The following is a 12,047-nucleotide window of genomic DNA, read 5'->3' on the forward strand; positions in this document are numbered from 1 at the left end:
CCTATACTGTATACTGCTATACTGTGAGCTCGTAAAGCCGCACGTCTTCCATCCACTGCATCAGCCAAGGCGTGCGTGGTCACACATTAGATGGTACGTAGGCATGTATACCTACCCTACTTAGGTCTTATACTCAGTGGGACCCTATCGTAAATGTCGTCATCGTGCCGCAGTTCGCACTGAGCACTATAGTCTTGCACCAAGCCATCCAGATACACCCATAATACCACACTGTATTTCTGGCGAAACAGAGAACCGAGACTCCATACCGGGAGATCAATTCAAAGCACCAAGCATCCACCTCCCCCCTGTGTCTGTGTCCCCCAGAAAAATGACCGAGACCTTCCACCCCGCCTTCCCGGGCCGGCCCAAACCCCTGCTCAGCCACGGCCTGCCCTTCACCACGGCGGTAGCACAGCACGCCGCGTCCACCTTCGGCGCCTCGCGCGTGTACCTGATCGCCTCGGCCTCGCTGGCCCGCGACACGCCGCACGTGGCGAACCTGCAGGCGGCCCTGGGCACCCGGCTCGCCGGCGTCCGCGTCGGCATGCGCCCGCACACGCACTGGGGCGAGATCCTGGAGATGACGGCGGCGGCGCGGCGCGCCGGCGCCGACCTGCTGGTGACGCTGGGCGCGAGCAGCCTGACGGACGCGGCCAAGGTGATCGCGCTGTGCCTGGCCAACGACGTGTGCACCGTGGCGGAGCTCGAGGCGGCGCACCCGGGCAGCCGCACCGGCGGGGAGGAGGTGCGGCCGCCGCGCGTCCCCGTGGTCTGCGTGCCGACCAGCCTGTCGGGCGCCGAGTACTCGGCCACGGGCGGGGCGACGCACGACGGCACCGGCCGCAAGTGGTCGTTCGCCGGGCCCGGGGTCGCGCCGCCCGCGCTCGTGGTCCTGGACCCGGCCCTGTGCGCCGCGACGCCGCGCCACGTCTGGCTCTCGACGGGGGTCAAGGCCGTCGACCACTGCGTCGAGACGCTGTGCTCGCTGGCGAGCGACGAGGCGGCGGACGCGGACGCGGCGGCCGGGCTGCGGCGGCTGATCCCGGGGCTGCTGCGGTGTGCGCGGGGGCCAGAGAGGGGTGGTGGTGATGGTGATGGTGAAGGGACCACGGGGCTCGACGACGCCCGCCTGCAGTGCCAGCTCGGCGTCGTCGATGCCATGAGCGCGTGCTCGCGCGGCGTGCCGCTCGGGGCCAGCCACGGCATCGGGCACCAGCTGGGCCCCGTGGGCGTGTCGCACGGGGAGACGAGCTGCGTGCTGCTGCCGCCGGTGTGCAGGTACAACTACGAAAAGGGGGCCAACCGGGAGCGGCAGGACGCCGTGGTGGGGCTGCTGTGGGAGCAGCCGGAGGCGGCGGGCATCTTCCGGGAGAAGGGCCTGGAAAGGGGGGAGGCCGGGCTCGGCGATCTGATGGATGCGGTCATCCGGGCCCTGGGGATGCCGAGGACGCTGAAGGAGTTTGGCATTGGCGAGGACAAGCTGGATGGCATCGCCGAACACAGCCTGCACGACCGCTGGGTCAAGTCGAACCCTGCGCCCCTGGACAAGAACGGGGTTTTGGAAATATTGAAGATGGCCATGGAGTAACGCGACGAGTCTGGTGCAGAATGTAGTATATGAGCTGTATCGCAAAAAAAAAAAAGGTGTGCCAAAACACAGGATGATGGACCGGAACTCCTTTAACAAGTAATGCAGAGCTTTCCCCAAGAAAAACAACAGGCGTCTGGTGGTGGCTAACCACCCCCTGATCTTCTGATATCAGGCGGATATCCTATCCTCCAAAGACTGGCGACGAGGCACCAACTATTTCCTCAGACTATCAAGCCGGGCCTGTAGGTCATCATCGCCAGGGTCGCCGCCAACACCGCCGCCGCCGCCGCCACCTCCGATTGCTTGGGCGACTCTGCCTTCGGGGGCTTTCTCGGCTTGCAGGCCAGTTGGGGTTTCGCCAAACTGCCGCGTCGTTAGTTGTTGTGAAAAAATAGATAGTCTCGTAGGGGTATACTCACGGCCTGGTTGAGATCGACGCCTAACCCTTCCAGGACCTGCTCCACGATCTCGTCACCCTCCTCTTCTACGCCGACGTCCATGGCGTCGTCAATGGCGTCGTCCATCATCTCCTGCCTCTGCTCCATGACGTCGTTCTCGCGCTCGAACTCCATGGCGATGCGCTGCAGAGCGGGCAGGTTCATGGAGCGGTTCATGCTGCCGAGGGCAGTGGTGGCGCCCTTCATGGCCTGCATCATCTGCTCGTTTGTCCGGTGTGTCTAATTGGGGGGTGGTGACAGTTAGCAGCAATTCGGAAGAGCCGATATAATGCATATACACGAGTATATATATATATATATGTACCTGTAGACGTAGGGATATCTTTTGCAGCTGGCTCCGCATGCCGTAGAACTTCTCAATGTAGCGCCTCGTGCGCACGAGGTCCTTGGCCTGGATCTTGGCGGCGCCCATCTGGCCCTTCTGGGCGCTCTGCTTGATCTGGGTGGTGAGGGTCTTCTCCTGCTTCTCGAGCTTGACGCGGACCTGGTCGAGCTCGCGGATGGCCTTGTCGAGCATGCGCTGGTTCTTGCGCAGACGCTCGGCGGGCGTCATGCGCTTGCCAAAGGCCCATTCGAGGATCTGTGCACGATTGTGTCAGCGATGATGGTCCCATGTCGTGTGCGAGAATGCCAGCTTGCCACGGCGGACTGGCTGGCTGGCTAGCTGGCTGGCTGGGTGTTGGGCGTACATTCATGGTGTTTTTGGACTGCTGATAGATAAGCTCCTCCCCGAATCACAGGCCGAATGTGGTGTACGGGTACGTGGTGTCCTGCTGCCGAGCACAATGCGCCGCCCGTGTATCTGATCGCGAGGGACGGATTGGCGGGGGTAGATGGAGAGGGGAGTGTTGTCGTAGATGGCTGCCGTTGTCTTGGTCAATCTAGAAAGCGGGTGCCTGGACCGGGTTGCGCAGAAGCTCGGGATATCGTCACCTCGTCTCGCCTTGTTTCGCTGGCTGGGCCGGTTTGCTTGGCGGGAGAGCTGGAGTCCATCCAGTGAGTGCTATCCCATCCCCCCCATGCAGCGCTGTGTTTGGCAGTGAGCTAGCTGCTTGGTACCTAAGGAACATTACCCTTGGGCGGTTACGTAACTGGGTTAGCGAGGGCACCCAGTGGACGCCCCCCGGATTTGCAGGCCTGTAGCGGCGTTGGAACTCAGTGCTGCAGTCCGCCCACGCTGCCACAGCACCTGAAATTTGGTGCCGGGCTGCACTGGAAGCTCGGCCAGCTGGCACTCACCATCGCCAGGCGAGCCGCCGTCGGCATTTCCCGTGAGAATCTTGGTATGGGACCCTGTGCGCTGATGAGAATGAATGGGATTCCCACTCAGTGCATGACGTGTTTTTCCGACGCTCCACGGCCGTCGCGGTCCATGACCAATCAACGCCCCCATCCCGAAATTCGCCTTCTTTGAGGCTCAATGCAGGAGGACCGCCCGGGACACCGCAGAAAAGAGCTCCCCATCCATTCCTCATCATCGTATCATCGGCCGACATCAACAACAGCCTACACCTACAACTACACATCGCCTTCCATTCTGTCTCTCTCGTCCCGCCCGACAAGGCCAATGGATCCCGACGTCTAGCCATGACCCAAGACTATTTTCCGCCCAAGGGGAAGGCCCCGAGCGCCTCCCGCGACATCGACAACCACAGCGACGACGTCGACGTCAACGGCAACCCCGACAGCCCGTCCAACACCGCCGGCGCCTCGGGCCCTGGCTTCGTCACCGTCGGCACCGGCTCGACCTCGCACCACGCCGCCAGGCTGCAGTCGCTCCTCGACAACGACTCCGGCTACGGCGGCAGCATGGCCGACGGCGACTTCAACGCCGCCAAGCTGCCTCTCGGCTCACCGCGGACTGACCCGAGCATGGCCGACATGCCTCTGGGTTCCTCGTCCCTCGCATACGCCGATGCCGACGCCGACGCCGAGCGCAGGACTCAGGATGCCGCTATCCACCAGTTGTGGTACAACCAGCAGCGCCTCAAGCTCGCCCGCTCCATCAACAAGGCCGTCGATCTGCTCAAGAACCTCCAGGAGATGAACGTCACCTGGCCCGCCCACTACCCTTCCGTGCAGCGAGCCGAGACCGCCTCCCCCGAACGCCAGCGAGAGCAAGAGCGCCAACGGCGACCCTCGTCCTCGTCGAGACCAAACTTCCATCAGACGCACTCCATGGTCGGTGAACCGTCGAGTGCTCGCGCCCCCGGTCTGCGCCGTTCCATGACCAGCTTCGACGACTACAATGCCGCCGAATCCAGCAGGGATGCCGAGACCAAGACCGCTCCCGAGCCCAGGCTCGTCTCCCCCCAGATCGCCCAGGAATTCTCCATCCTCAAGCTCGACCTGAAGCTAGGTTCCCTGCACCAGGCCGAGCTGGTGCACTCGTTGGAAAAAGGCTCCATCGCTTCCTTGCTGGACGGCAAGATCAGCTCTTCCATCAAGCATCTACAGTCCCTGAGGGAGAGGATCGACGACACATCGAGCAAGGTGCTGGTGACTGGAGATCTGAATGCCGGCAAGTCCACCTTCTGCAATGCGCTCCTGCGCAGGAAGATCCTGCCCGAGGACCAGCAGCCCTGTACCAGCATCTTTTGCGAGGTCTTGGATGCAGCAAGGGAAAACGGTGGTGTCGAGGAGGTCCACGCCGTTCACAAGGACGCCACCTACAACCGCCACGACGAGACCACATACGATGTCTTCCCGCTTCAGAAGTTGGAGGATATCGTTTTGGACAACACCCACTATATGCAGTGCAAGGTCTACGTTCGCGACGTACGCTCTATCGACGAGTCTCTACTAACCAACGGCGTCGTTGATATTGCCCTGATCGACGCTCCAGGCCTGAACTCGGATACGACCAAGACGACAGCCGTCTTCGCCCGGCAGGAAGAGATCGATGTGGTCGTCTTCGTGGTGTCCGCAGCGAACCACTTCACCATGACGGCCAAGGAGTTTATCTGGGCGGCCGCAGCAGAAAAGGCTTACCTGTTCATCGTGGTGAACGGATTTGATGGCATTCGTGCCAAGGAGAGGTGCGAGAAGATGATTCTCGACCAAGTACAAGGTCTCAGCCCGCGAACATTCAAGGAGTCTTCCGAACTGGTCCACTTTGTGTCGAGCAACGCGGTACCAACGGCACCGCCCCCTGGCGGCCCTGACGGAAGCGGCAGCGGCAGTTCGAGCGGTGGCGGAGGCGGGGATGACCCGAGTGATGACCCTAAGGGCAAAGGTAAAGACAAGGAGAAGATCCAGGATTTCGAGAGGTTGGAACAGTCACTTCGAAGATTTGTCCTGGAGAAGCGTGCAAGGTCCAAGCTGGCGCCTGCCAAGACGTACCTCACCAACATCCTGAACGACGTCAATGTGCTCGCCAACGTCAACGCCCAGGTAGCTCAAGCTGAGCTTGACAGGGTAACAAATGCCCTGCAAGAGATCGAGCCCCTGCTCGATGCCTCCCGTAAGGCCAAGGCAGAAGTTGGCGATGAGATCGATCAAACCATCGAGGAGACCTGCAAGGAGATCTATGACCACACGAGAAACACCCTGAACACAGCCATCACCAATGCTGGCGAGAGCAACCTGGGCGTTCCCTACCACGGCATCTTTAACGCCTTCCAGTTCGCCGAAGATCTGAAGGAAGCGATGCTGTCAGAGATCCAGGCATCTGTGACTACTTGTGAGGAACACGCTCGCGCCAAGACCGTTGGCGGCGTCAACGCCATCAAGCAATTGGGAATTCTGCACCTCGGCGACGAATATCACGACCTCAACTTCCGATCCGATGTCATGTTCCGAAGACGGCGAGATGCTCTTGCCAAGCAGATTGACATTCCTACTGAACTGTGGGACTTTGTCGATTGGTCGACCCTGGTGCAGCGCCAGGAGAAGGTCGCTGGCACTGGTATGGCTTTGACTGTCGCTACCGCTCTCGGCGGCCGACTCATCGGAGGGTATGGGTGGATGGACCACGCACTCAGTGCGGCCAAGGTCCTGGGCAACGACAATCTACGACGGCTGATTGTGCCTGGCCTCATCGTTGCGGGTAAGTAAAACATGCATACCATTTTGGATTTAGTCAAGCTCTCTTAACACGTGTGTCTTAGTTGTCTCCGCCGCCGCCTACGTTCTCCAGCAGGTCCCGCAGTCGCTGCCTCACAGGCTGTCGACCAAGATCTCCACGCAGCTTGAAGCCATCGACTACGTGCATGCCAACAGCGCCCGAATCTCGAGTTCGGTCCGCAAGGTCCTGCGCTTCCCCGCAGATAACCTTCGGGTTGGTCTCACCCGCTCGGTGGAGCAGCTGGGGGCTCGTCGTGACGAGACCCTGAAGACTCGCGGTGAGAGCGAGGTCGCCCTCAAGTACTTTGGCAACCTCGTGCGCGACAGCGCCGCCCACCGCAGGATGGTGGAAGAGGTCGATCTGGACGCACACCCGCAGGGTGCTGCCGGCGTGCATGCCTCCTCCTGAGTAATTCATATATCCCCTTCGCGGCACATACTATACTCCCTCTGCATCGGCTCGGCGTTACGGATTGAGATCCACCTGATTTGCAACCATCATACCCCCTACCACTTTTTGTTTATATCCCAAGGAAGCACGAACGCATCCTACCCACCCCCTTCATTCTTCGCCCTTTTGCGACTTTTGGAATAAGAGAGAGACAGAGAAAAGCAATGTAGACAAACGAAGTTTCCTGCTACTGGTGCGGATGGCCGGATCGCTGGGCAAGGACGCCTGATTGAATGGATCGGCTTCTCTTCTTTTACAAGACACAAGCACAAGCACAAATTCAACTCCCTCTACTCACTTGAGTTCTTTCTCGCCTGCATGGTTCAAATGTACCTTAGCTGTTCGAGTCGACGATGAATATGATGTTATAATGAGCTGCTAAAAAGCCTTCTTTGCTTGTTGTGTGAACGAATCGCCTCTGATTGGGAATGCATAAGCCTTTGATTGTACGAACAGGCTCCCAAGCACGCGATGCACCGGACGTCGAAGGACTGTTCCAACTCATTGCCCAAGTCGGGTGCAGCTTTGCCTGCTTCATCATACCAGTGTGCAGTTACAGGAGCATATTGCAAGACCGGCTTTTGATACCTTGAGAATGATACACGCGAGTCAAGATCTGGCAGGTTCCACCAATCCATCAGTGACGAGGAATCTCGAGAGGCTTTCTAAGCATTTGCTACTCTAAGCAACATATCAAAGCACCGTACGTAGCCCATATTATTATCCAGAGATTGTGTTTTGAAAGCGGCGGTAATTAGCAATCGCACAACCGACGTGGAAGACTTGGTAAGGAGGCGCTGTGGTCGGCTTTGCGTGGGTTAAATTTGCAGTGAAAATTGTTGTCTCATATTGCGCAGGTACTGCCGCCATCGCATTCGCCCAATTGCATAAACACGTGGCCTAGGTCTGAATGGCTTTGCGTGGGCTAATATTGCAGTGAGCGAACAGAACCCCTGCATTGCATATTCTTATCCCGCCAATTAGAAAGGTAAGGCTGCTAATCTCTACTTCTGCCACTATCGCATTCGTCAGTTGGAACAAACAATCCTTGGCGGGCCTGTGGCCGAGGTGGATCATCATTATTTTAGTGCCAGTGATATAGAGTGTGCTGAGCAGTATCGTATCGCTCTACGGGCACTCGGCTGGCTTGAGCGCGTGGGTTTGTCAGGGTAATTCCCTGCGTGCAAGTGAGTAAGTGTGTCTGTGCGCAGCTTTGGAATACCAAGATCAACAATGCTATCATCCAGTGGTAAAGGGACTATCATTGTGTCAGATGCCCATGGCAAGATTGGTTCGCTGAGGCTGCGGGGTAGTCCTGGGCAGATAGAATGCGCACCCATCTCACCAAAAGTCAAGAAGAGACATTCGAAAAACAGGCACTGATATTGTCATAGTAAATCGACGGATTTAATCATGATCCCAAGATCTGTTTACAGCAAATCCGGGTCATTTGTAGAGTTTATATCCGCGGATCGAGGGGTTATGTAGATCTATCATTTAGATCTATCATTTATCATTTCCTTACTGTCAACTACCCATGTCCGCCCTTTCGTCAACTGTGCCATAATACCGCGTCTAAGTTAGCCAATCCGAACCTTCAACAACTCCATAGCATTGTAGGAAGCGAGGGACTAGAGTGCAAGTTATAAAATGTGAATCTTACGGTCCTATCCTTTTGAAAAGGCGACACTTCTATCATCAATTTTGACTGTCTAACAAATCTTCTAGTCTTGCCATGTCACGTCCCAATTTTGTCCACCCGGATTACTGGGCGCTCCTAGGTGGCGAGGCGCCCCCAACGCGGGAATCGCTGGCCCCGCCGGCGGACCTGCACGAGGTGCGAGAGCAGTTCAACGGGGCAATGGAGGCTGCCTACTCCACTGTCCCTTACCCGGCCGGGGTGACGGAGAGTATACGCACGGCGACGTCCACAGACGGCTCGGAGATTAGCGTCACGCGCTTCGTGCCCCTCGCCGCCCAAGACAGCAGCGGCAGCAGCAGCGGAACTGCCCAGAGAGCCATCGTCTTTCTCTTCGGCGGCGGCCTGGTCGCCGGCAGCGTGGAGATCAGCCGCAACAGCATCGCCCACATCGCCCACCTGTCGGCGACTCAGGTCTTTGCGCCAAGCTATCGTCTGATCCCGGAGCACCCATTCCCCGCGGCGCTGGAGGATGTCTACTCGACCGTCGCTTGGCTGCAGGCCCACGCCGGAGAGTTCAACGTCGATCCCGCGCGGATCGTTCTGCTTGGCGTTAGTGCCGGCGGGAACTTGGCAGCGGCGGCGGCGCTCAAGGCCAGGGACGATGGCCTCGATCCACCCATCGCAGCGCAGGTCCTTCGATATCCCATGTTGGATGACCGGACAAGGCTCGACCCTGCAGATCCACGGGGCCCTTACCTGGTGTCATCGCCAGGGGTCGGCGAAATGCTGTGGAAGGGGTACCTGGGCAGAACAGTCGGGTCCCGAGAGACCGGTGAGCAGTACGCAGAACTCCGTCCGCCCGGACAACGACGGCTAACACCCGAGCGACAAGTGCCGTACCTCGCTGCGCCTGCTAGGGCGGAAGACATGCAGAGGTTGCCGCCGGCACATATAGGTGTCGGTAGTCTAGACCTATTGCGGGACGAGTGCATTAGCTATGCAGCAAGGCTTGCCGCACAGAATGTGGCCGTGCAGTTTAACCTTTACCCCGGCGTACCCCACGGCTTCGATGGGAGCCCGGCATTCACCTTGGGCGCGGAGATGTTGGATAATGAGGCGAGGTTTATTCGGAAATTCTAACGGGTATCACTCGCGGGATGTACGTATCCCTTTGGTCTGTAGGAGAAAGAAAAGACAGACAGAACGAAATGACAAACTGTCCTTATCGCCTCGGTGGTATAATAGTATCTCGCCCTTCTCAGTATTGTGTGGTCAGAGATTTCATCATTCAGGCAGTGATTTTCGTGTAGATGAAGAGATAACGCATGCAACGTAGTAACAAATCTCTAGCCAAGGTCGGAGCGTCAGAAATTGGTTAGATATTTATATGGAGCTCGATGGGAAAGCCATCCGGAGTTTAGAAACAACATGCATATGGATTCCACAGCATACGTAATTCCCTATACTGGGCATAACTTTAATGTTGAGTCTAGAGGAGATCCGCCTGCTTCCAATCAGCTGTAAAAAGAGTTGAAAACACGTCTTTGCGCACCTCTTTTCACACCGGCCGAGATGTGCTTGAGGGGTGCTTCTGCGAAACTATACAACTATCATGAAGAGCCTTCGACAGACTGCCGACAGAGACCTCGGTTAGCAAGACAGATGACGCCCATTGACGGGGGTTAGTATGCACAACATGGGTTGTGACTTGGCCATCCCCTGACTCGGTGCAAAAGATCCGTGACATGGCCAGACTCTTCCACGTTCGTGAGGCTTTTCTCAACTGCGTACAGCTTCCCGTCTCTCGCAGCCGCGCCAAGCGCTTCTTAACTCCAGGACTTGAGGACTCCATACATTTGCGTCGACTGCGACGTAGCTAACCCATTCGCGACCATATGCTACTGGTTTAGAGTTTCTGCAGCAAAGCGCAAACATCTGGGTGACCGCGGGAACCAGAGCACGGGACGGAACGGCTCGGCCGCAAAAGTGGATAGGGCGCTAGGTTTTAGAGTTCGAAGTCGTTTGTTGTAGTTACACCAGGGGTGAGATCAGCAGGGATGGTCCTAGAAGTTGCATCCTGCATTTGCCGTGATAGTAGGTATGGCAAAGTTACTTTGGCCTCCATATACCTCCCAAGTTTCAATGTTCTTGAATGCGTTAGCCGCATCCTGGGCGGCTCTATGCTGAGGAATCTCGCGCCAGGTTAACATGCCACAAACCAGGGCGCCCCCACTTTTGTAGGTTCGAGCATGCAGTATACTTAAGTAGAGTTTTGAAGAGGCAGCTGTGGATTTCTTGGAAGTCTTTCGGTAGCCCTCTCGTGGTTCTCACTGAGGTCATTCTCTTAATCCAGCAATCGCCACTTTTATCTTACTTATTCCACGGACTCCTGCCACAGGCATCAACAGCAAAGGTCGAGGCAAAGGTCGCAGCGGCAAGAAAAAATACTATCTTGAAAGACAACATGCAATGAGCAGGCCGGCGTGTCAGCGCTGCCGTGGGCAAAAGACGCGCTGCTTCTTTGACGACAACTCCGGGGTATGCCGCCGATGCATCAGGGCCAAAACAACGTGTGTGATACCACGTCCACGTCCCAGGGGGCGCCGTCCTGCTGGATTCGTACCCAGCAGTGATTTGACTTCTACGAACGAATCGATCGATGGCGGTGATGATAGTAAAAATCGTGGACAAGATGCGAGTTTATATTCTTCTGGGCCGACGCGTGGAAATCCTAGTACCACGGCGATTTCCAACCCGATGACAGACCCCATGTCCACCCATAATTTCTGTCAAAACTCTCCTCCGGCCGACAGCATGACGTTCCCATCCTCGGGCAGGTCTCCATCATCGATCGATCCGCTATTGACAGATGCTCAGGATGACGTTTGGGATTTACTGGATAAGTATGGCTGTTTCATGAAACTGGATCCGTTCTCAGGCGGTTTCCGGAATAAATCTGAGACTGACTCGGCATTCCTTGATAGTTGCCCAAGCATGCCCCCAATCGGCCAGGATGGCGTTTTGAGTCCACAATTGAGCCCCTACTATTATGATGCAGCACCAGCCTCGGTGGGAGATTCTTCCCGAACAGTCAATCCCACCACTCATGGCACTATAACTATCGACTGCACGCATCCAGGGGCTGTAGGAAGCTGTGGATGTATGGTTCCCGGGCACAACGAAATCAGCCAAAGTTACGCCGGTCCGCAGGAGTCCGAACTGGTGAAGCAGCTGTGTGACCTTACGATGGCCCTCCATCAGCATCTGTCACAGACTGGTCACGCGTCGCCCTCGACACAGCATGGCTCAGCAACCATGGATTCCAGCAGTACGTCTGGCAAAGATTCCAGCCTAGTACCGGCTAACCTGGAATTCGGGAAGCTTTTGGACATGACCACTGAGCTCAAACGGCTGGCGACCCTTCTAGGTGCCATCGGCAGCGGCGAAGACCAGAACCAGCCGCAGAGAGAGCATCGGGCCACGGACCTGGTGGTGCTTAGTTGCTATCTCAGGCTGGACTCGGCTTATTCGTATGCACTCAATACTCTCCGCGAAGTGCAAAGCGGCGGCAGATGCCTTACGGATGCCGCCCCCTACATGTCTTGTTCCGTGACCATAGATGGTTCACGATTCATTCCATGCCAGGGTTTCCAACTCGGATTTCTTATCCACGCACTCGAAGTATCTCAACACGAAGTTCAACAGACGATCCATGAACTAGATTCGAAGTCGAGCGACGTTAACGCTCGGGCACCTCCTCTCCCTCAACAATTATGTTAACGAATATGTATCACAACTAGGCCCGTGGTTGGAGGTGGGAATGCGGTGTCTAGAATA

At 57.1% G+C, this 12,047-nt stretch overlaps 5 protein-coding genes across 5 annotated transcripts; 4 read left to right on the plus strand and 1 right to left on the minus strand.

Moving 5' to 3' along the window:
* Window positions 1-331: 331 nt before the first annotated feature.
* JN550_005622 (uncharacterized protein) lies at window positions 332-1,591 on the plus strand (the record flags this gene model as incomplete). The annotated part of the gene is made up of 1 exon (XM_049317269.1): window positions 332-1,591. The coding sequence occupies one exon, from the start codon at window positions 332-334 to the stop codon at window positions 1,589-1,591; it is 1,260 nt and encodes a 419-aa protein (XP_049172244.1).
* Window positions 1,592-1,807: 216 nt separating this feature from the next.
* On the minus strand, window positions 1,808-2,747 carry JN550_005623 (uncharacterized protein; the record flags this gene model as incomplete). Its single annotated transcript, XM_049317271.1, has 4 exons — window positions 1,808-1,957; window positions 2,014-2,271; window positions 2,432-2,632; window positions 2,742-2,747. The coding sequence occupies 4 exons, from the start codon at window positions 2,745-2,747 to the stop codon at window positions 1,808-1,810; spliced, it is 615 nt and encodes a 204-aa protein (XP_049172245.1).
* Window positions 2,748-2,909: 162 nt separating this feature from the next.
* Window positions 2,910-6,526, plus strand: JN550_005624 (uncharacterized protein; the record flags this gene model as incomplete). Its single annotated transcript, XM_049317272.1, has 4 exons — window positions 2,910-3,048; window positions 3,117-3,335; window positions 3,383-6,100; window positions 6,162-6,526. 4 exons carry the CDS (start codon window positions 2,910-2,912, stop codon window positions 6,524-6,526), a joined length of 3,441 nt encoding a protein of 1,146 aa, XP_049172246.1.
* A 1,777-nt stretch (window positions 6,527-8,303) lies between these two features.
* Window positions 8,304-9,350, plus strand: JN550_005625 (uncharacterized protein; the record flags this gene model as incomplete). Its single annotated transcript, XM_049317273.1, has 1 exon — window positions 8,304-9,350. The coding sequence occupies one exon, from the start codon at window positions 8,304-8,306 to the stop codon at window positions 9,348-9,350; it is 1,047 nt and encodes a 348-aa protein (XP_049172247.1).
* Window positions 9,351-11,024: 1,674 nt separating this feature from the next.
* Window positions 11,025-11,990, plus strand: JN550_005626 (uncharacterized protein; the record flags this gene model as incomplete). Its single annotated transcript, XM_049317274.1, has 1 exon — window positions 11,025-11,990. One exon carries the CDS (start codon window positions 11,025-11,027, stop codon window positions 11,988-11,990), a length of 966 nt encoding a protein of 321 aa, XP_049172248.1.
* Between the last annotated feature and the right edge of the window lie 57 nt (window positions 11,991-12,047).

The sequence above is a fragment of the Neoarthrinium moseri genome (assembly GCF_022829205.1).
Source record: "Neoarthrinium moseri strain CBS 164.80 chromosome Unknown scaffold18_Wmoseri_CBS_16480, whole genome shotgun sequence".
Lineage (NCBI taxonomy): Eukaryota > Fungi > Ascomycota > Sordariomycetes > Amphisphaeriales > Apiosporaceae > Neoarthrinium > Neoarthrinium moseri.